Raw genomic sequence first — 23,803 nt, 5'->3', positions numbered from 1 at the left:
CAGCTTTTTCTCTAACTCCTCCTTTCACAAATGAAGGGCAACAAGTGGTTCAAATTTAAGTCTCAGAAGGTGCTTTCTGGCACTAGAGCCTCTTAGTGCTGCTAATTCAGCTGCAGATCTGTAGTGAGCAGACTTCACACAAAGTGATTTAAGTGAATGAAGGAACAACGGATAATTATAGTGTATAAATGTAGTTATAGTATATAAATAATCAAGTGTCACCCATTGTGTTATAGTAAATGAGGCCATCTGTAAAGGGATTTTTTTATTAAGCACAGTGACTAAGAACTTTATACATATTACAAACAAAATGATGAGAAACTGATTACTAATCAACAACTAATAAATAACTAAAACTAATTAATTGTATTTTGGAGGCATAACATAATTACAATAAAAAATCAAAAGTAGGATAGGGTAGGATTAATAAACACAGATACTGGACTAAAAGCTATAAATAAAATGATGTATGACTTAAACTAACCTGTTGATTTTCGTCTTTTACAATTTTACCAATAGCTGATAAAATATGTGGTTGGTTTATATGCTTATGTGCGTTTAATGATGGCTGAGTTATATATAACCCTTATACCTGAACCTACACTAAATGGACAGATCGTCCGTCAGTCACAGGGAGACACCCACGCAACTACGGGACAAACAGGGCGAGTTAACCTGGCTGCGAGTCTTTGGAGTGTGGGAGGAAGCTGGGGAACCAGAGAACCCTGGCAGAACAAACAAGGTCATCACAGAAAGATCCTCCAACCCACCAAGCGTTTTGCTGTGAGGCACCAGAGCGCATCAATGATCTGTAATTCAATGCCGAATCACACAAACTCAGTCATGTTTCGTATAAACAATTTAAATCGCGTTTCGTAAATTTTGCGTGAATCCAGATTTATGTATCGAGGTTCATGGTGGGATGTGGGGCCCCGTCCCCCTGTCCTGAAAATGTCCCTGAAAAGAAAGCTGTCCACGGAGGTGGCCTGAAAACCCGCATCAAGCTACACACAGTAAGCGACAAAGGCGAAGTCATCAGAAAAAAAAACTCGCTTTCAAAATAAAAGACCGACAGTCTAATACGTTGTCTTCCATAAAAAACAGCAATTATGAATTATTAAAAAATAATCCAGTCCTGAGCACCTTTGTTTCATTTACCGGCTTTATCTGGACATAAAAGCCTCGTTAAGGCCAGTTTACTGTACTTAAAAAAAATACACTGAGGCTGAAATCAATGTCTTATTGTGGGTAACCAGAGTTCCGTCACAGATATATTTACGTAATTTCCTGTCATACACGACAACTTAAACAAAGATTCAATTCATGAAGGTAAAACCTAATATCCAAGTTTGTACCGTAAACGTTGTAACCAAAATTTTACTTTCAATTATGCGGCAGGAAGTGTTGTGTGCTTCCCGACGGTTGATAGAGCTTGGGAAAGCAGAGCAGTGGTGACTGTGCATGTCGGTGCTCAGATGAAAGAGGATGCAGGGAGCTCTCCGACGGCGGCCAGCCATCCTCGTCCTCTTCTCGCGCAGTCCTCTCTGCAGTCAGGTAACTGCTTCCTTCATTCAAGCGTTCGTGCTGCTCTGCAGTTTCTCGTCCTGCCGCCAGCTGTACTGCAGGTGCACCAGGTTACCTAAAGTCTATGTGAACTTCAGTCTCAGCAGAGCAGCATCTGCATTGAGCTACAGTAGAATTCAGTTGAATGCATGACGGAAACCACATGAAGACTATGCATTGTGCTTTAATTAAGAATCAGAATTAGAATCAGGTTAAAGACACAGTGACAAAGAAGGAGGGACATGTGAAGAGCACTGGGTTCGAGCGTCTAATGATAAATCCAATGGTTGGTAGAGAACATAGATCATATGTCTTTATCATCAGCGTGTCCTTAAGCAGAACATCAGAAGCTGGAGCTGCCGGGGTTCATACTATGATTTCAAGTCCTTGTCCAAGGACAAAACTGTAGAGAGAGCAGGGAGGGGACGGACGCATGCAGAGAGCAGAATAAGCAAGATATGACATCTGTATGGAGCCTTCATGATTTATGAAAGAGTCAGAGTCGGAGCAATGTCACCCACTAATGCAGCTTTGATTGCTGTTTGATGCCACTTTGTCCCTGCCAGTACTCATTATGTGTATAGAGTAGAGTCAATGATTTCAAACTGAGTAATGGAAAACATGAAAATTGGAGACAGTATGAAGTCCAGAGTTTCACAGCACACACATTGATCTGGTTTTACATCTGTCTGCTTAGATCATGCAGGATCGTTGTGATTGTTGAAAGATGCCTTGTTTCATTCTAAACTGTAAAAAAAATATGTACTGCAAAAGTTAAACATACAGTACATAAGTATTGTGTGTAAACTTGAACAGGACCAGTGTCAACAGGACTGTCGATTCTATCCAGTAAATATGTAGGAAGCAGAATAGACAGTCATCATGGTACTTTTTACAGATGTTTTAATGGTTGAAGGGGAGCTAATTTCTATAACAGCAATAATAAACGTGTATAATATATTACCAGGAGTGAAAAAGCAAATGCTCGTACTTCAAATATGTTTTAAAATCAAATTTAGAATATATTATTTACTCAGGAGAGCTTTTGGGATTAATATTTGTTTTGAGTGGTAGTACATAATTTAATTTAATAAAATACTTAAATACAGTATTTACATACATGTACTGTACTTTTTTGTTTCCACTATTACTTGTGACCATAAATGTTTCTTTTGCATTTTCTTCTGGGTTCTACAGGAAGTGATTGTCCACCTCTGCATGTCTATGTGTTACTTCCATCACTGCAGTTGTGTGTCATTTCAACACAGACTGATGCTTTTTGTACATTGAATAATACTCTGTCACACTGTGTACTTTCACTGTCCCTGTGCCTCCATTTCATCCCTTAGGGCCTTTTCCCCTGAGCCCGCAGCACCATGGGAAGTTCCACTTCCTCCATTGTCGAGGAAGTCGAGGGCGAAGCCGCGGCCCGGGGCGCCGCCATGCCCCCCTCTCCCATCATGGGATGCCTGAGGAGCAGCCAGAGCACCTTCCTCCCTCGGCAGCTGCCCAGACCCGGCAGGCACAGGGAGCGCAGGTAAGCGACCAGCAGACAGACCGCAAACAGCGGAGGTAAATCTTTCACCCAAACAAGATGCTAACATTCAGGTCCGTAATGTGGTGTGAAAATAGTCCAGCTTCCAGGGGAGTAAAAATAACTCACAACTTAGTGAGCTGTGATGAACCTATGGCAGGCGTAAAGAGCCAGAACAGTTTAACAGTCCAGGCTTCCCTCAGGTCCATACTCAGCAGTAGCGATTTGAAACATCGATAAATAAATCATCTGCTTCCTTCTTCCAACTTTAAACTGACCCTAAAGGGTCTCGTGAGCGCATTATCGATATAGCTACTAAACTATATGACAATTTAAATCTTAAATCACTCTGTTCATGCAGCACTGTGCCACAGCACTGTGTGGCAATTCCCACAACCTCACCATCAGCACACCTAAGTTCCTCCCCCTTCAGACAGTGACTATTGTTTCCATAGCTGGCACTATCTCACACACGTGAAGGACCTCCCCTGGCAGTCACCGCCCATTTAACCTGTAACTACATTATCAGCATATGCCAGAGATGCAGCCATGAAGCGTGGTCTCCCCTTCTGTCCATGCAAGCCAGGACGAGGGCCTAACTGTAAAATGGGTAAATATGATAATTTGTCATTAGGCCAAAAGTTACACAACTGAGCTCCATCACGCCGTGAATTTTTCATAATTTAGTAGATATACAGTAAGCGCCAGCCTTCCTGAGTTATGTTCAAATCTCAGCCTATTAATTATTACTGCATCTCCTGCTAATATACTGTCTGCATTCTGTGCAGTGTGAGACTTCTCTGCTGCCACATTGTTCCTGTCTTCCTCCGAACTGGTGCCAGACAAGAGTCAAGTTACCCACTGACAGGAAATGTAACGCTAGTGGGGAAATCCCTAGTGATTGGTCTGGTCTGGATGTCAGATATGCGCATCGTCCTACATTACATTTGATACAGAGCTGCATCCGCGTCATTAAGAAGCTCCAGTGGGCGTATAGTGGCATCACATGAGCATCAGCATCTCAGACACACAGTTTTCCCGGTACTCCAGGTCAGGCTGTGCTCTGAGTTTTGGGCTTCACGCCAAGCTACTTAGGGCACAGTTTGAAAATGTGGGCCAGATTCTGCACAGATGTCCCACCAGTTCCTGCAGTTTGGGCTTCTCCCTGGATGCCACGGCACACGTAAACTGGCTCTGCCTGCCAGCTGAGGCTTCCGAGTGCAGTGGGGAAGATAAATCACTGACACAACGTGACAATGTTTTTGTACGTAACTGCAGTTTATTACAAAAGAGTGAACACTCTGAATATGATCTCATTGTGGCGAAACAGCTGCGTTGGTGCATGAGGCCGATAAGAAGTCATCAGTCTTCGGGGGAGAGCAGTTAAACAAATTTCTGGAGTTACTGGGCTGGAGACTTTTCCATAATTTCCATATTCATGCATTTTAATAATCCCCCATCAGCCACCACAGGGTATAGAAACATGCAGCCATTTATAGACCTTACTCTTCTTCTCCAGCTTCCATTTGGTCCCTGTGGATTTCACAAACCAGAGCTGTTTTTCCTTCACACTCGATTTCAGAGATGAGATGAGATTTATGATGATGTTATAACAATAAGCAGCAAATACCAGTCTTTCTCTGAATGTTAGACTAAACTTACATGAAGCTCAGTTCTGATCAACTCAGAAAATGCCTGTTATTTAGGAGGATCTGATTAAGGGGTGTAACAGCAGCATAAGGAAAGACTAAGATGTATGAAGTTCTATTTAAAATAAATGAAAGTACAATGAAATAAAACATTGTTGTTGTTTTTGCGCTCCAGCTTCTCGTCTGGTTCGATGCCCATGCAGAGGAGCCAGTGGGCCTGTGGCTGCTGTACTTTTCTAAACGCAGCTGGTGCCCCGCGCTGTTCCATCTGCGAGGCCCCTCGGCGAAGGCCAGACGCCCGGTGGATGTGGAGCGGGACCAGCAGGGAGGGCTGCTGGGCCTGCCCACGCTGCACGCTGGCCAATCCCCCTGACCGCCTGTCCTGCTCGTTGTGTGGCTACGCCGAAACGCCGGCCGGACCCCACGACTCGTCCGCGGAGCAGCCTCGGCCCCAGCGCTCCAGCAGCTGCTCTGGCTCTCTGAGGCCGTCGTCGAGTGAGCCGTGCAGGCGGCAAAACAGAAGCCAGTCGGAGGACAGCCTGGTGTGGGACTGTTTGAGGTGCACGCTGCAGAACACCCCTACCTCCATGTCCTGCTCTGCTTGCGGGGGGCCGCGCAAATTGTCTCTCCCTCAGATCCCTGCAGAGGCCTTGCTCATGCCTGAGGTGGGTGACCACACAGCAGCGCAGCAAGCAGAACCTGCAGCCGGGGCGCTTTCGCTTTCCATATCAACCAGAGGGGAGTGTTTACCGGTGGAAGCTTCGTATCTGAGCACAAACTCCTCACAGAGCAGTGTTTCATCCTCAGGACATAATAATGCAGTCCCGTGCAGCCGCAGAGAAGTTCCACCTCCAGATGTTTGCCACAGCTTAAGCCCTTCTCCATCCGCCCTTGCTGCTTCCCATCTGCCCGCGCAGCCAGAGGTCCTGGCAGGCCGACGGCTGAGCACCCTGAAAGAGGAATTGTCACCTCTGTCGCCTGCATCGGACGCAGCCACAGTGTTTCCACCGTTTGAGGGTGTTGATCACGGGACAGAGGAGTGGCCGTGCCCGGCATGCACCCTCATCAACCCAGGCCAGGCCAAATACTGCCTGGCCTGCCACACTCCTCAGCAGCACACTGCAGAGCCCCCGGTCTCCCCGAAGAAGAAGGAGAGCATGCTGGTGGAGGAGCTGCGACAGAGCGACGAGGGCGAGGCCAAGCAGCTGTGGGAGAACATTGTCAGCTTCTGCAGAGAGGTTGGCATGCGAGTCAGGCTCATGTAGACTGTACAGCAGGGGTAGCCAACCCTGGTCCTGGAGAGCCACTGTCCTGCTGGTTGTCCGACTCTCCCTTCCCCAGCTAATACTGATCACCTTGACCAGGTGTTTTCAGTCAATCAGCAGCTAACTGACACACCTGAACAAGGTGATCAGCAGAGAGTTGGAAAACCAGGACCAGGGTTGAACACCCCTGCTGCATGGCTTTAAACTGTATTAGTTCATAACGTGTCCTGTTTTTTAACCCTGTCTGTCAGAACTCGGTGACGTTTGTGGATGACAGTTTCCCTCCTGGTCCAAAGTCTGTGGGCTTCCCAGTGGATGATAGCGTCCAACATCGGGTCAAAAAGTGGCTTCACCCCCATGAAATCAACTGTTGCAACTTCAGAGACCGCGGCATAAAGTGGTCCGTGTTCCGCACACCTCGCCCGTCTGACATCCTGCAGGGACTTCTGGGTAACTGCTGGTGAGCTGACTCATAAAGCGTGTATTCTGTAGTACAGTATGTGTTCATACATCTCCGGAGTAGCTAGTCTCATCTGCCCAACGATGTGGAGAACAGGTTCCTCAGTGCCTTAGCTGTTCTGGCCGAGCGTCCCGACCTGGTGGAGAAAGTGATGGTGACCCGCTCGCTGTGTGCAGAAGGAGCCTACCAGGTGCGACTCTGCAAGGACGGGTCTTGGACCACGGTGCTGGTGGACGATATGCTGCCGTGCGACGAGAGCGGCCACCTCCTCTTCTCTCAGGTGCTACATTCATAGAGTCATAGAGTCTTAAACATAAACACACGTGATTCACAGCCTCCTCCTGCTTTAGGGTCTACTTTTAGTTCAGGAGTAATTAAAAATAGGACTAAATCTTTCTGACCAATTATGCCCAGAGACTCAAACTAGTGCTGTGTCTTACAAATACTTTGACCTTTGCTGGCTGTCATCTCTTCAGGGTTAAGTTTCCCTTTGCTCATTCTGTATGAATAATAATCTGTGCTTCTGAAGTTAATTACTTAATTATGAATTCTCCTAAGCCTTTTTTCTCTCCTCCCTCTCCAGGCTCAGCGGAAGCAGCTTTGGGTGGCTCTAATAGAAAAAGCTTTGGCCAAGCTCCACGGTTCCTATTTTGCTCTGCAGGCAGGTCGCGCTATCGAGGGCCTATCCACGCTGACCGGGGCCCCATGTGAATCTCTGGCCCTCCAGGTCAGTGCCACCAACCCTAAAGAAGAGCCCATCGACACGGACCTCATCTGGGCCAAAATGCTGAGCTCTAAAGAAGCAGGGTGAGTGCTAGGAAACGGCTATAACAAGGCCTAAATATGTCTCTGCTTAAGTCTGGCAATGTGCTTTTTATTCATTTTTCCCAGTTTTCTGATGGGAGCATCTTGTGGAGGAGGTAACATGAAGGTGGATGACACAGAGTATGAGTCTCTGGGTTTACGTCCCCGACATGCCTACTCTGTTCTAGATGTGCGAGATGTTGACGGACACAGGTGAAGACACAGGCGTGTCTTATGTTTGATTTGAATATCTCACTAGAACTTTGCATATTGTACTTAAAACATTCAGTGTAATGCTTGCCTCCTCCAGATTACTGCAGCTGAGAAACCCATGGGGCCGGTTCTCCTGGACCGGGCCCTGGGCCGATGACTGGCCCAACTGGCCTCCACAGCTAAAGAGGGAACTCTGCGCTCAGCGAGCTGAGGACGGACTGTTCTGGATTGACTTCTGGGACTTCATCAGGTAGCTGAACCCACAACAAGCATTTCAGTAGATGCTGTGTGAGACTCATACGTTGTGTGTTGGACCGTGGCAGCTACTTCGATTCCGTCGATATCTGTAAGATTCACTCAGACTGGCAGGAGGCTCGAGTACCAGGGATTTTTCCTCGAGGGGCTGACGTCCCGGTGACGGTGGTATCAATCACGGTGCTGGAAAGGACGGCTGTGGAGCTGGCTTTGTTCCAGGAGGGCAGCAGGTACAAGGTCACCCCAGTGAATTCTTCAATAACAGCTTGTATTCCACTAGAGTTATATTCTAAGCATAGTTAAAGAATATTTATAGTTGCTCTGCTTGCATGTCCTCAGAACTTAGATTGCATCACGGTTTATTCTCAGTCTAACAATTACAAATACAATGGGGAGCAAAGAAGAACAGTTTGGCTTCTGTTGCAGGATTCCTTGTTCTTCCTGAGACTAAAGATAGTTCCTTATCGTGCTGACTGTGTGTTTTAGGGTTAGTGTCTTGCTGCAGAATGAATCTGGGACCGGTCAGATGTTTGCAGACTATGACACACACCCTTTTCTCTCTTTCTCCTTTTCAGACGATGGGACACAGCAGAGAGCCACCTGTTAGACTTGTGCGTGTTGGTGTTCAGGGTCGCCTACGACAACTCGGGGACTATGACGCTGGGTCGCCTGCTGGCTCACAGCCGGCGCTCTGTGAGGCGGTTCGTGGGCTGTGACATCATGCTGGAGCCAGGCGAATACGCTGTGCTCTGCTGTGCTTTCAACCACTGGCACAGCACTGTCACTGAAGGGACAAGTAAGTAACTATCATTACTTGTTGTTTTAAATATAAAGGTTGGTTTCTGTTAATTATTATTAATATGATGTGTTTGCAGCCAGCTGTGGCAGATCAGAGGCACCCGGTTACATACTGGCGGTGTACAGCTCCAGACTGGTGATGGTGGAGCAGGTAACAGCCTCTAACACAGCCATCGCTGATGCCATCATCCAGTTAACAGAGAGTAAAGGAGAAAGACATGAGGTAATGCAGCATTCAGCATTTAAGCCTCATCCACTGTTCAAGTCTGACATACAGTAGAATCATGCAAACTTAACTGATCAGTAAATTAAAATATAATACATTTGTCACTGCAGCTGTTATTGGAGATCCAAATCTTGCTCGATGATAAAAAAATATAATAATAATATATATATATAGTATATGAATGTACAGTATAGTGCATGCACATATACTGTATGAGGCTGTATTATAAATTTGCATTAAAATCAATAACCATAAATAAGCAAAATAACAGATTAAAGGGCAACACTGATTTTTCAGTTGCCTAGAAGTACAGACTATAGTAGTATACTAGTACAAGTACAGATTATAATAGAAGTATTAGAATTATTTCAGCTCAGCTCAGATTCTATCTAACACTTTTGTTACACTCATTATCACGAGTACAAGCAGCCCTGTTTTGAACTTCCTGCTCCTGTGTCAGGGTCGAGAGGGGATGACCTGTTACTACCTGACACACGGCTGGGCAGGGCTCATCGTCATGGTGGAGAACAGACACCCCAGACACCACTTGCACGTCTCCTGCGACTGCAGTGACAGCTTCAATGTAGTGTCAACGCGCAGCAGCCTCAAAACTGTCGACAGCATCCCTCCTCTACACAGGTTACAAGCAAACACATGATTTATCGGATAAGTTATAAATAACACACACTGATAGAAGCAACCATGTATACAACATGATCTATCAGCATATGAACAAAGCTTTGCTTTCTCTCTCTCAGACAGGTGCTTGTAGTTTTGTCCCAGCTGGAGGGAAACGCAGGCTTCTCTATCACACACAGACTGGCTCACCGTAAGGCTGTGCAGGCTTCTCTGGGAAACTGGAGTCCCTCAAAAGCAACACACAGTCCCGCGCTGAGCCCAGAGACCACAGGGCTGCATCAGCCTCGACCCCTCTGACTGTTAAGCGTGAAATTCACACCCAGTGAGTAATAATGGGAGAAATCAGAAGACTGCTTGGTTTATACAAAAACTGTTTAACTACACATCAACTCAAAATCAGAAATGATGCCACTTGTTGAGTTAAGCTAAAAGAATGCAATACAGTGTGCATCACTGTGGACACTGTCTGTGGACCATCCAGGGTATTGAGATCATTAAATTCAACCTGTGAGATCATTTACTGCATATATCTTTAGAAAGACATTTTGTGAACACATGATGCACTTTACATTTTACATTCCAGGACATTAGTTGCCCTGGTGATGAAGAACAGAAGCTAAGTTATGTTTGTAGTCCACGTGTGTGGACAGGCTGCCCACAATAAGACAAACACAAACATGATGTGTATATTCCCCAGTCTGCTTTTCATCTTGCAGTCTTTATACATGCTGGTAAATAAAGTGTTCTAGTCTAGAGATTCAGCAGAAAGTTGCTGTGTGATTGCATTAGCACTTTATGAATTTCAATCAATGCTGCATCCTTGTGTTTTATTCAAGAGGAAATATTTTAAAATGTTCTTATGAATCCAAAACCATGCTAATGTTGTTGGAAAGAACATCAATACTATGCAAATGTTTAAAGCAGATATGATGCCTACTCAATAAAATGTGTATAGCTCTTTATCTGTGGTGGTTCTGTTACATTCTTCACATTCTAGAATAGATTTTTTTTCTCTCCTTCCAACATGTTGGTACCTATGAAACATAAACGTAATAATTTAAAAGCTTTTCCTTTCACTGTTACATAATTATAGTTTTGTGTGGAAGCTGCCAAAAACATAGCTCTGTTTAATGCAACACCTGAAATTATAAATTTGTATAATGGCATTCATGGCTGTATTGGATTGAATTTGACACATTTATTTAATTTATTTCCCAGCTTTGAGTCACACTACAGGAAGTCTCAAATTACAGAATAAAAGCAAACATCACTACATATTTTTAAACCTAAAAGAGAAAATTAGCATAAAATGGTTAATTCAATAAAATCATGTTCATTAGACATAAAAATTCAAGATTTAAACAATCACGCATTTATTTGGTTTAATCAGTTTATCTTGATTAGGATTTATTTGAATAAATTTTATTTATGATGTTCTACTTGTGAATATATATTTTATCAAATAAATAAGCGAAATGGATGTTTTTTCTATTTTATTACATATTGTAAGATAACAATATTGGAACATTTTTATAAATATGATTGGATCCCTAGACGTGGGCGTGCCCTTTGATGAAGCGTTTTACGTCACTGGTGAAACCAAAACATCTGTTGGCTGCCATGCAACTTGTAGCTAGGTAGTTAGCCACTAGGCTAAACCACGTCAAAGCTGTTGTTCCATACCGTCTCTTTACGCTCACGTCGTTGTCAGACGGTGTCGCCGGGTATGTACATCATACGGTGAAATATGTGCGTTTAGCTAATATATCGTGTGTGGTAGAAAAGTTGACGCTGGCTGCGCTCAGCAGTGTAATTAGCTAACGTCACTGTTGATATTACAGTAGTTTGTGAAATTCGTAAAGGCTGCTACTCCGTAAACAAGCCTCTACACATACTGCACACGGAGATTTTCGGTGAGAGTCTGGATTTACATTACACGGTACGTTTCAGAAACGGCAGAGGTGACTGATGTCTCCTACGAATTAGCCCTGACGAGTCCTATCTTACCGCCACATTGGCATTGGTTATTTAAAAAGAATCAAAATTTGAGAGCCAGAGCTAAACTGCTTTAATACACATTAAGTTAAGCTGTGCATGCATCTTTCAATTTGAAACTAAATGTATTTAGGTTTTGGTTATTGGTTGCTACCACATATTGTTGTTTTTGTTATTTTAGGTTTTTTTCGGCTTGTTTGATCCCATCATCAGGATAGGGATCCACAGTGAAGAGGCAGCTGCCGGTGGTGCAGTGAGCATGGCTGACAAAATGGCAGAAAGTCCTGAGAAGAATACCTCCGTGTCAGCGCAGGAGCTAAAGGAGCAGGGCAACCGCCTGTTTCTGAACCGCAAGTACCTGGAGGCTGCTGCCTGCTACAGCAAAGCCATAGTAAGGACTAGAAGAAGGCGTGAAGCCTCGAGAGCTGCTGTCCTGCTGGTTTTCCAAATCTCCCTGCCCCGGCTAATACTGATCATCTTGACCAGGTGTGTTTATCCAATCAACAGCTACACACCTGATCAAGGTAATCAGCAGTGGCACTGGAGGGCACCTGGGTTGGACACCTCTGCCTTAGGATCATAGGGTCAGCAATCCTATGATGATCCTATACCAAAGAGAGCTTAATATAGGATCATGAATTGAAAATGGCAGTTTAGTTGAGTTAAGTATGGGGAAACAATAACTGTAGCAACCATGGTTCATTGCAACCAGCTGATTTTTTTCTTATGACCCCTGTCAGACCCACTGCCCATCTGTCCCAGCATACTACACTAACAGAGCGCTGTGCTACGTGAAGCTGCAGCAGTACGACAAAGCTCTGGCAGACTGCAGACACGCACTGGAGTTGGACAGTCAATCAGTCAAAGCTCATTTTTTCATGGGCCAGTGTCACCTGGAGATGGAAAATTACGATGAAGCCATTGGCAACCTACAGAAAGGTACTGGGATTGATTTTTAACACTGTATTATTTAAATTTCTAACCTAATTTCGAACCTCAAGGTTGATGGTTTGACTCATGGTTCTTCTGATTCTTGGCCACTTGCTAAAGGCCTTTTGGACAAGACACGGTGGCCTGAAGTCTTGACACCTTATAGGCAACTGCTCACATAATGTAAAAAAATAGAGGAATGGATACACAGGTCTTGTATAGTTGGATTTACTGGAAACTTATAAATATGAATGTGCAGGATATCAAACCACAATGGTAAATCCTAGGAGCTGGGTTTGGTATAGTCTGGCATCAAAAGAGACTGTTGCAGCAGTAAACTCAGCTGTCTGATGGTTTTCATGTTGTACACGCACATTTTTAAGAATGTTGAATTTAACATGTTTTTTTTTCTAGCTTATAACCTTGCAAAAGAACAGCAGCTGAACTTTGGTGACGACATTCCCAGCGCTCTGAGGATAGCAAAGAAGAAACGGTGGAACAGCATGGAGGAGAGGAGGATCAACCAGGAGAGCGAGCTGCACGCCTACCTCACTAGACTCATCCTTGATGAGAAAAAGAGGCAGGTCCAAACTGCCAGTGGCAATGGGGCAAAAAGATACATGGGACAAATATACACTTCAGATCCTCAGATTCAGTGTATGCGTCTGTGTGGTGTGATCCACAGAGAATTGGAGGGATGCAGGCAGAAACAGGAGGACAATTGTGACGACAGCAGGGTTCAACAAAAACTCAATGAGATTCACACAAAACATGTAAGATCCTAATATGATTATTGCAGTTGATCAGACCAATAAAATTAGATGCTAAAGTGTTTTACTTGGTGTTGCTGCAGCCATCATAGTGATCTCTTTGCTCAGAATTGTTGTGTGGGTGGATGTTTTATACCCCCAAGCTCTTATTACAGCTGTTATTGTTGTTTCCCACTTGCTTTTATGTTTTACTGCATCTGTGTGTCATGTATTTATATTCCATAGGATAAGTATCTTTCAGACATGGAGGAGCTGTTCTGTCAGGTGGATGAAAAGAGAAAGGTTAGTGTTGCTCTTCCATGTACTAGAAGTTAACTGAAACGTTCTTGCTGACCTTTCTAAGACAGCCGTTGTTGTGTATGTGGCAGAAGCGTGAAATCCCAGACTACCTGTGTGGAAAGATCAGCTTTGAATTGATGCGGGAGCCGTGCATCACTCCCAGTGGTGTCACATATGACCGAAGAGACATTGAAGAGCACCTGCAGGTAGACATGACTGACGCTTTGCATCAATCCAGCTATGCAAGGACAAACTGCATTTACCATTGTTTAAAAATTGCTGCGTTTGCTAATTGTTTTTGTTCTTCTACTTCAGCGAGTCGGACATTTTGACCCAGTCACACGCAGTCTGCTAACCCAGGATCAGTTGATTCCTAACCTGGCAATGAAGGAAGTCATTGATGCTTTTGTTTTGGAGAACGGCTGGGTAGAGGACTACTGAACAGCCAGTGGAGGAAGGGAAGTAATTAAAACCAGAATCGGTGTGGTCAGTCACATTTGCTTCAGTGGAAGTCATAGGTCAGTGAGATGGGCTTCTCTGTCATTCTTTTAAGTCACAATGTTGTCTCAAAGTGTCTTGAACTTCTGAGTTGTAAAGCTTACCAGCCACTAGATGGTGTAAAGGTACAACATAGCAGGTCTCACAGCAGAAGGTACAAAGGGCTTCACAGACAAAAAGATAGGAGAACAAGGCAAATAGAAGATATTTTCTTAAAGAAGGAGAACTCACACGGTCTGAATAGGCTGGAAGCAGCCAATTAGAAGCATCATAAAGACTGACTTAATAACGTCAGCAACATTTCAATGTAGTAGTCTAGCAAAATAAGTCACAATAATAAAATGTGGGAAATTACAGTAATCAGCCTATAGCCCCGTGAAATCAGGCTTAGTAAAGACCTCATTTACTGTCAAAGCCTCTGACGTATGTCTGCTAAGAGTGAAACTGTAGCTTGAGGTCTGCAAGGTGAAACCAGTTTGCTGTTCTATTGTCTGGTGACCATGTGTGTCATCTCTTTGAATATCCTGTTAGACAGATTTTACACTGGTTGGAATCTGACTTGACAAATCAATGATGAGTTTACTGAGAAGCAACACTGAGATTTCTTCAAATCAGAGAGATTTATTTGAAAAATGTTTCTTGTTAAGTAATATTTGTGTCTCAGCTTGATACTTTCCATCGCCTGATGCTGAACAAGGAGACAAGTAGGAGTCTCTATTTGCTTTTGTATGATATTTTGTCCATTTTGCTTTTTTTTTGTTACAGCTTACACATATTGTTGCATGAACATCAATTAAATTTAAATATCTGAGCACTGATTGTACAGCTCATGTTCTTTGTAACTAATTTGACTAAATCTGGAGCAAACAATACATATAAACAAAGGAGCAGAGCCACTGGAAGCAGAACAATCACAGCTCTAAGCTCAGTTGTGCTGAAAATCTGCTGCTGAATACAGTAATTTTACTGATGTTTTCCACACACTTTATCTTACAAGGATAACTGCTTTATGAGCTACACCTAGAGTTCACCCCATTCCACAATGCAAAAATATATATTTTTAGAAACTTTTGTTAAAAATCGAAAATCTAAATAATGAAATCACAAACATTTTCTTATCAAATCATCTTCAGGTGCTTTGTGATTGCTCTGATTTTCCTTCAGACGACTGTCAGCGCTTTCAAAGTCACTGCTTATCAAAGCTGTACCACTTTTAATGTAAATGAATATGAAGGTTGTTTGCTGGCAAACTGAAAGAGGAGGTTTTTACCTTGAGACTGAAACCTGATAGTGGATAAGGATTTATAGATTTAATAAATGTGTTTTTAGATGGATTTCTTTCTCTTTGCTTGCTGGTTCTTCTGTAATCTGTAACAATTGGTTATATAATGTTGTGCATCTGTTCTGTGCTGTTATGTGGTAGCTGTATTCTGATACTGGAGTCTGGATTAAGTACTGTTTGATTACAGATGTTTGACAAGTGTGTCGTCACATTTTGACTGTTAATATGTGATTTATTCATTTCAGTCAAATTAATACCTTTAGACTTGGTTGACAACAGTAGTTACAAGATTTTATTTTCGAATTTTGTTACAGTTAAAATATCTGTGAGAATGGTCCACCTTACTGCACCACGGAAATATTTTAAGATTTGTCTGCTACAGAATTCAAAAGCATTCTACACAGCAAGAGAAATGTTGAATGTCTGAATTGTCGGTATCGTTGGAGATGATTATGTTAATTCTCCATGCTGGAGCACTTGCTGTGAAACATGGTGTCTTTATCTGGTAAATAAATACAGAAGTCCTCTGCGAAAAAAAACATGTCCATTAAGCACAAATGAGACTGACTAGACCTGTATCTTTCTCTCTCATCACATCAATCAGTCAAACATGAGAGTGCTCAGCCAAGAAATGTGGAGATGAAGACGCTGGTGTCCAGGTTCAGTGTTGCGTGCCACCAGCGGTCAGGGAAATACAGCACCTCACAGAGAAATATTTACTGTTAGAAAATCACAAATTTACTTCATATAGACGTGGTTAAGAGATTAAGGAAGCTGACTGAAAAGCCAAACCAATGTGAATTAAAACTATTACCTCGCCAGGCTTGATGGTGCACTCCAGTGGAGCCTCTTCCTCCGGCAGGTTGGGGTAGGTTTCTGTCAACCAGGACAGCGTGGTGTGATTCGGGTGGAAATGCGGCTCCTTATCAGGTGAATACAGAAACCAACGCTGTGGCACCCAAAAATTTATTTAGGTTAAATAAGGTTAAGATGCTGAAGAATCTACATCCTATTTGTTTTCAGGTTAAAAAAAACAGCTGTACACAAGATTGACTATGTAATGTTTTCTGAATAACCTTAAGTGATTCAGGACACATTTTCAATGTGTGTCATGTTCTCAGTAATCAAAAATGACTGTAAATGTTCTACCTTTCTGCCATAAATGACCTCAGAATAACCAGGACCATGCCAGTGAAAGGGAACTCCTGTTCCAGGACCTGTGATCCAAAACGACAACTAGTTGAAACAAATGTGTCATTAAAATGTAACTTCAACAAAAGATCAGATTGCTCCAAATGCTTTCTCTCAGTCTGATGTGATATTTCATCACTTTTGAAACTTTCTTTCATCCTTAACCACAATTTATTACATGTTGCTTGTCTATATTTTTTTTCTTGTTTAAATAACTAATACATAAGTCCAATAGTTGCACAGTGAGCACAGACCTGCGATGCCAAAGCTGTAGGCTCCACTGGTGTGAGGCAGGACGTAAGGTGGAGGCTCATAGTGCTCAAACAGGTTCTGCCACTCTGTGAAGTTATTGTCACCAAAGAAGTACAGCGTGTCTGCAGAGGACAGGGAGGATAACTCTTCCACCAGCGTCACCATGGTAATAATATACATCTCCATAAATCCATGATCCCCCAGAGGATGAATCACTGTGATTTTAAAAGGATGAGCCTGTCGATATTCCTGTTTTCCTTGATGAAGTGGCACCGCACGTATAAACGATTGTACTACGAGCATCGTGTTTGCTTATCAAACCCACATGTCTTAAGTTCACAGTCCAATAACTATTAAAAGACTACAGTAACCCTTTCTTCCTCTGGGTGACATGATCTTTCACTGCCATAAACACAAACAGTGTTTATCCTGGGGTAGATGGGTTCACTCACCACTGCCAAGCACATTGTTAGACTGAGGCTTCAGTAAAACATCCACATACTCCTGGAAAGGGACGTCCACTGGAAGAGGATGATTACAGTAAGTGTGCATAGGTTAAATACTCAAATCTAGAAAAATTCCTGCTGCACACCAGGGTCATTGCCAGGCCATCACAGCAGAGCCTGGTGACTGTAAGCATGCATACCTTTCCTGTAAGAGTAAGTGTTAGCTGTACTGAGCCTCACTTTCCGGGCACCATATTCTTGTAGTAAGCTTGACTTGGAGCACAAAAACCTGAATTTCTAAAACAAAGTCAATACACTGTTGTTTAACTGTTGCGATCATCATACAACAGTCTTAAAGTGTCAGGACAGCAGATGATTAACACCAGACCACTTGGTGGTTGGTTCTCTACAAAGACTAATTGTGTTATGACATTTTCTTCATAGTTGAAGTGAATATTGTTTGGATAAATAAGTTTGGATTCACTGTCCTGACACTATCACACCGCATCAGTATGGAGCAGGCAATTAGGGAGACAAATGATGACTTTAGTAATTAGTAATGTTGCTTAAACACATGCGCATCAATAAGCATTCAGTGATGCTGAAGCAGTGGGTGAATGTTTTATAAAGTTTGAATTAACAGTTATAAAGTCATCCATGACCCATCAAACAAGCCATTGAATACGTACGGTGTTGTCATTGAGCCCCCTGAGGATGACAGGTCTGTTGTATGCATATCTACAAATGGAGAAATAATTTAGTCAGCAATGTGAAGTCAATGGCTCCGTTTGGTTTATTAAATAAAGACAAGCAACTATTATAACTATTTAAAAGCTAAAACTGTCTGACTTTCATAGTCTAACACTTCATAGTGTTTGTTTTTTTAATTACATTATAACAATTACGTCTGTTATAATGTCTGAACAATTATTGTATAATAACTAAACAACTGTACACTGAACTAAAAATCTAAATCTAAAAAAAAGGTTAGCAGAAAAAGCCAAAAAAGGTTAACAATTGCCCTCTGACAGCCAAGCTGGGTCAAAACCTGTCATTCGGTGTTACCTAGGACATGCAGCACATGGGCTCTTTTCTCTACTATAAAAGTTGTAAATGCACAAACGTGGAGACAGAAATTAGACGCCATCGTATAAATAATATAAGGCTAAAATAAAATTAACTTGACGTTCAAGGGGGGCGGGCCGCCCCTCCAATATAATGGTAGGGGAAACTCTGCTACAGTATATAGATTTTTGTGATTTATAGGAGACATTATGTATGTTAAAAACAATGTCAGTCAAAACAATTATTTTCACTTTCACTGACGTGATCAATCATCTCACACACACCTTTCAATAAACTGCTGATAGGAGACTGAAGAGCTGTCGATCACGTCAACGTTACACGGGCCTTCATCATGTAAACTGAAGTCTGACCCTAATGACCTGAAAACGCCAAAACATTAGTAATGGTCTCGGGGTACAGTTCATTTCATTTGTGCTTGATGAACAGTGAAGACATTTTGGTTTAGGACACATTGATTTAAGAGATCAAGATTTTAGCTTTTTTTAAAAGAGCATGCAGTTCCTTGCTGGTCACATTACTTTGAATAATAAATGAGCAAACAACTAAAATGAGACATGCACACAGTTAAAACAACTGTATGACGTAATTTATTAAAGTTAATTAATTCAAGGTCTCTAGCCTAGGGGGAGGATGAGTTATTGTGTTGGGCCTTCTAGTTGAACAGATCAGTTTGTAGAGCTTTTACAACATGTAAACGGTCAATACAATAGTGAAAATTAAATGACTTAATGTGTCAGTTTAGTAACAAGTCTATAAACTTACCAGCCTCCTCCGTCATCTAACGACTCCTCTGCCTTCAACAGAATAAACAGGCATGTAAAAACAGAAAGCTGTGTCCGTGAACGTAACACTCGCTTATTGCAGTCCATTCGAAGGCACTAAGGCAAATTATTCTCGCTTTAGTCAGACTGAGATATTATAAAAAGTATAAACTGCCGTTTTGCTTCCTGTAAGTGAACCTTCTTCTTCTTCTTCTTCTTCTTCTTCATTTGGGTTTAGCGGCGATTTGCATCCTCAGTGTTGCACTACCGCCACCTGTCGACTTCTACAACCCTCAAATTCTTTTCCCTGACCCAGTGATATTTAAAAACTTTAATAACAGGGCCTCTTTCACTCTCCCTGATCCTCCAGCGTCCACTACACTCCTCAGGCACATTTCTTTTACTTCTGCTTCCCTCATAGTTTTCACTATTGCTTCCCTTTCTCCCCTGTATTTGTCACACTCCATTATAACATGCTCCACTCCCTCCACTTTACTACAAAATTCACAACGCCCATCCACATGTCTCCCCATCAAATGTAAAGTGCTAATCAGATAAATGTATCCAATACTTAACCGACTTAAAATAACCTGCTCTGTTCTGCCCCCTAGTCCTCCACCTACTCCCACATTCTTTTTGATACTGTAAAGCTTCCGTCCTTTGCCCTTATAATCCCCTTCCCCCTGCCACTCCCCATATTCTCCACAATATTCAACCAGACTATGCTTTTCCTCTCCCCTTTTGATAATTTAACATTCCACAAGCCCCTCCTGCTCTGTTGCTCTTCTTGCCACCCTATCCACCCACTCATTCCCTTAAATACCCACATGGCCCAGAACCCACATTTACACAATCTCCCTTCTCAATTCCGATTTAGAAAGTCCAGAACTTCAAACAACATCTGCTAATGGTACTTTGCTCTCTTCCCTCGTAGCAACTGTAACACTGACAGAGAGTCACTGCAGATTAACATCTTATTCAGCTCGCTACGTTCCACCCACCTCGAGGCCACCCTGATTGCAACCAATTCCACTATAAATACACTTAGATTACACTCTGAGCTTCCGTTTAGATTTTTGTACACTCGGGAGCAACAGGTCGGCTGATCTGACTGACTGAGAAGAAACATACAAATGTAGGAGTTAAGAAAGGTACAGTGGGGCAGCAGAATTTAAACCTTTAAAATAGAGGAGCAGAGGAGGACTTGAAATCCTGTCCTTTACGTAGGACCTAAACCAACTCAGAGCTGGGCCTTTTATACCAATCCAGTGTTCCATGCATAGATCAGAATTTAGATTTCACCGCTAAAGTTTGACTGAAACCTGCATCTTAACAAACATAAGCTCACAGTTACTGCTGCTCCCATTTTTCATACAAAGCAACGGTTGTCTCTTATTTCTGCTTCACTTCAATTTGTAGTTTCCTCAAGGTATTACCATGTGTGCAGCAGAGGCTCAGAACCATTGCAAAGCATTTTAATTGTAAGTAATTCAAATGCGCCCCTTCATCAAATATGTGAGCAATGCAGTCTAGTAAACAATAATAAACAGTTTTGCAATGAATCTTTGAGCCATTCATGTACAAATGCGTAGCTTTATTCTTGGTCTTGTCCATATAAATTATGCTGAAATTAACATGGACTAAAATACATGTTACATGTACAGACCTCATGTAAAAAATTCAAATTCAAGGTTTGTGTGCTAGTCTATAGTACAGTATATAAAGATTGTTCAAACCACTTGCAAAATTGCTATTATAAAACATGATCATTTTGCATTTGATCCATATCAGTTCAGAATATGTTTAGATTACAAACAGTAAAACACTAAGTTTATTATATCAAGGCTGTGTAGTAATCTTAGTAACTACTTCTGGTCTTACAGTGATAAATATGACACATATGAATATGAAAAGAAAGGTCACAACAGATTTCAGACAGTTCATCAATATTAATCCTGAGAGGGGCACCAAGGCTACACGAGGCAAAGGCCTGTCTAAAAGAACAGGAAAGATCATCCAGTCTACTAAAGAAACTAATGGACTTTGAATGAACTCTTTTATGACATCCATACTCTCTGTTTCATGTTGCCATGCACTCAAAAAGGTTCATCATCACTTTCCTTATGTATTTACATTTTCACTTGTTAAATGATTAATTCATTCAGTCTGTCACTCTTTTTTTCAGGTGGTAAGTAGAAGGCGCAAAATCATGATCTCGCCTAGGGCGCCAACTTGGCCCCTGACAGTGGCCCTCCATTTACTAAAACGGTACCAAACTGTAAACGTCACATTAAAGCGCTGTTAATCCACAGTTAAATAACAGCAACTGTGCTGCCTTTACTACACTGTTTTCTAACAGGAAAAAGTCTAAGAGTGTAGTTCTCATCCAACAGAAGCGGTTTCTGTCTGTGTTTACGTCTGATGAACCTCCTTGTCCTCATTTAAACATTCCTTATTGAAAACATTATATCTATTTATATTCAGTCAGTCAAAAGCGGAAAACTGCAACCCTGGTTGTCTTTTTGTTGTTAACCAGAGCGACTGCAGCTAACCGTGCTGCTTTATGATCAGTTGGCCCATTTCAAAATGATCCGTTGAAGTTGTAGTAGTAAGTGTCATTGTCATCTCTGGCATCAGTAAGCGTCCTATGAAGGGATAAAGAAGAAGAGGACCATGTGCCGAATGGACAGCACTGAAAGGCAGATGAAATGACTGGCTTTGAGTGCTGGAGCAGAGCTCAGTACAAAGCCTGGTTGGTTGGTGGATATCTGGCTGTTGATCCAGTCCTGGTACTGGGACACTCTGGCGTAGACTCCTGGGGTATTGGGTTGAGCACAGCCGTCTCCAAAGCTCACCACTCCAATCTGGACCCATACGTTGGCATTTGCGTTTTTAGTCACCAGCGGCCCGCCTGAATCTCCCTGCACACGTAGTAGTTTAGTTACATAATGGTTATGTAATTCTCCTTAAAAATATTACTAATCAGTTATTATAAACTAGTATACAACATCTGCACAAATCATGTAACATTTTTGCCTTTTGGTCTTTGAGCTAAAAATGCTATAATAATCATTATCAATATGTTCTGTGATTTTCTGTTCTTGGGGCTCAGGCAGAATGGATGAATGGGTCTGCTGTGGGTTCATCATTATAATCACCATCATCATCATTACTAGCTCACCTGGCAGGAATCCTTTCCTCCCTGAGGAAGACCAGCACACATCATGTTGTCAGTGATTGTATACCTTCCATTGTAGTTGCTGCTACAGTCACTGTTGGACACGACAGGAATGTTGACTTCCTGCAGCGTCTGAGATCCAGGTAGAGGAACTGAAAAATAAGAAAAGAGGGTTGGTGTGTCATGAGGCAGAAAGGTGGTAGACCCAACCGTAAACACAGAAAACCAAGCAGGGTGGATGGAGGGAGGACAGAGGAGAGACATGATAACGACAGACACAATAAATAAATGACACAAAGAATGAGTCCATAAAAATGTCCAACATCCAAGAAACAACACAAAGTCCAAACCGTCCCCTGAAGGAGGATAGAGACGAGAAGAGTCTCTCCCCGTTAGTGCCCAGGGACAAACAGTGAGGAGGTCAACATCGAAACAAGACCTGGCCGGAGGCCCACTGGGACTGACCACATCATCAAGACGAGGACGGTCCAGGAGACTGGAGGGTCGAAACGGCCGGTGACGCAGAAGTCAGTGCCATTGTTGTGGCAGAAGGTGATGGAAGCGAGGGCACCAGCTCAGCTTGAGAGTCCAGAACAGCCAGGGAATGCCGTTTGGACCACCAGAGGCAGGAGTGGGGGAACCGGGCTGCAGGATGGTAGGGATATGCTGTCTATGAGCGGGAAAGCACAACTGAAGAGCAGGACCCAGAACCAGAGAGAGGAATGGATTGAGGCAGGACAGCGTACAGGAACCCAAGGGGAAATCTCTGCAGGTGCAGGAGTAGAGCAGAGACTTGAGCTGGGCATGACAGCGGCCTCTGTGAAGCTTAAGCAGGACTGTTGCACTGGAGCTTGAACAGGGCATGGTGGCTACAGCTCTGGAGCTCCAGCTGAATGGGACTGCTGCAGACTGGTGTTTTGGAGCTTGATGTGGCTGGGTGTCAGGGCTCGGGCTTCTGGGGCAGGAAGAGAGCTGTAGCAACAGTCAGTAAATGCAGGGCAGAAATACAGAAGCGTCGTTGCCGGCAGAAGACCAATCGCTGATGCAGGCTGAGACACAGTGGCTGATGCGGGCTACAGTTCCTTGACTGGAGCGGGCTGCAGTTCCATGACTAGAGACGGCTGCGATGAACAAGGCTTGGACGGGTGGACACTACCAGGAGCATGGCGTAAAGCAAGAGCTGAGATGTGGACTAGCTTCAAAGGATTAGCTGACAATGGTCGTAGCATCGGGAAATTGCTTGGGGCCAGCGTAGGATGAGGGGCCGGAGCCTTGATGGGCGCATTCTAGTTCTTCGGGAAAAGATTAGTAAATCACTCCTCCACACAAGGGTAGTCGAACCACCAGTACCCCTTCTCTAGAATAGCGATAGTGCGATAGTTTAATATTCTTTAACTGTGCTTTGAGGCTGGGTGTCTCCGTGTAGACCCTGACAACCTCTTCAACGCAAAAGCAAAAGTCCTTGGGCATGTCGGCCCAGGTGGAGTTCATGGCATGTGCTGGAGTCCGACAAGGACCCGGGACAGAGATCCAGACCTGAGCCAGTCCCGGTCGTGAAGCGGGAAATCGGAACGGGCACAGAAGGTCGAAGAGATGCAGGAACAGACACAGTGTTGCAATGGCACAATGGTGGAAGGGCTTGGGTAAAAGACGTGGTCAAAAACAGGCAGAGGTCATGCACGCTAGGCAGGGTTATCATAGGCTGGGCAAGAATCAAAAAAGGTATTAC

At 43.2% G+C, this 23,803-nt stretch overlaps 3 protein-coding genes across 10 annotated transcripts; 2 read left to right on the top strand and 1 right to left on the bottom strand.

Annotated features, from left to right (window-relative positions):
• The first annotated feature begins 616 nt into the window (after positions 1-616).
• Positions 617-10,368, top strand: LOC114860717 (calpain-15-like). The gene is given in 14 exon segments (XM_029159509.3): positions 617-1,554; positions 2,913-3,100; positions 4,922-5,110; positions 5,112-5,984; positions 6,263-6,471; positions 6,568-6,751; positions 7,055-7,278; positions 7,363-7,488; positions 7,586-7,738; positions 7,812-7,973; positions 8,319-8,539; positions 8,619-8,764; positions 9,228-9,406; positions 9,526-10,368. Coding segments are annotated over 14 exon segments (3,111 nt in total). The 5' UTR covers positions 617-1,475; the 3' UTR covers positions 9,704-10,368.
• Positions 10,369-10,976: 608 nt separating this feature from the next.
• Positions 10,977-16,439, top strand: LOC114860687 (E3 ubiquitin-protein ligase CHIP-like). Of its 6 annotated transcripts, XR_008695324.1 has the most exons (10): positions 11,003-11,345; positions 11,583-11,792; positions 12,142-12,340; positions 12,746-12,911; positions 13,017-13,104; positions 13,327-13,383; positions 13,470-13,586; positions 13,696-13,898; positions 15,983-16,090; positions 16,333-16,439. XR_008695324.1 is itself a non-coding variant. In XM_055510751.1 (8 exons), the coding sequence occupies exons 2-8, from the start codon at positions 11,661-11,663 to the stop codon at positions 13,819-13,821; spliced, it is 885 nt and encodes a 294-aa protein (XP_055366726.1). In that variant the 5' UTR covers positions 10,977-11,130; positions 11,583-11,660; the 3' UTR covers positions 13,822-15,212. The 6 variants fall into 6 exon arrangements, 5 of the variants coding, with proteins under 5 accessions (XP_055366726.1, XP_055366727.1, XP_055366725.1 ...); XM_055510751.1 differs by lacking the exons at positions 15,983-16,090; positions 16,333-16,439 and having other exon boundaries at positions 10,977-11,130; positions 13,696-15,212; XM_055510752.1 differs by lacking the exons at positions 15,983-16,090; positions 16,333-16,439 and having other exon boundaries at positions 11,615-11,792; positions 13,696-15,212.
• jmjd8 (jumonji domain containing 8) lies at positions 15,430-19,130 on the bottom strand. 3 transcript variants are annotated; one of them, XM_029159464.3, is made up of 9 exons: positions 18,898-19,130; positions 18,399-18,494; positions 17,739-17,787; positions 17,250-17,346; positions 17,056-17,124; positions 16,606-16,725; positions 16,310-16,377; positions 15,975-16,082; positions 15,430-15,861 (listed from the first exon to the last, which is right to left on the bottom strand). In XM_029159464.3, the coding sequence occupies exons 1-9, from the start codon at positions 19,002-19,004 to the stop codon at positions 15,781-15,783; spliced, it is 795 nt and encodes a 264-aa protein (XP_029015297.1). In that variant the 5' UTR covers positions 19,005-19,130; the 3' UTR covers positions 15,430-15,780. The 3 variants fall into 3 exon arrangements, with proteins under 3 accessions (XP_029015297.1, XP_029015298.1, XP_029015295.1); XM_029159465.3 differs by having other exon boundaries at positions 15,975-16,036; XM_029159462.2 differs by having other exon boundaries at positions 15,975-16,109; positions 18,898-19,129.
• Positions 19,131-23,803: the final 4,673 nt, after the last annotated feature.

The sequence above is a fragment of the Betta splendens genome, chromosome 8, assembly GCF_900634795.4.
Source record: "Betta splendens chromosome 8, fBetSpl5.4, whole genome shotgun sequence".
Taxonomy (NCBI): domain Eukaryota; kingdom Metazoa; phylum Chordata; class Actinopteri; order Anabantiformes; family Osphronemidae; genus Betta; species Betta splendens.
Note: the sequence above shows the minus strand (reverse complement) of the source record. Positions and strands in the feature narration are given on the sequence as shown.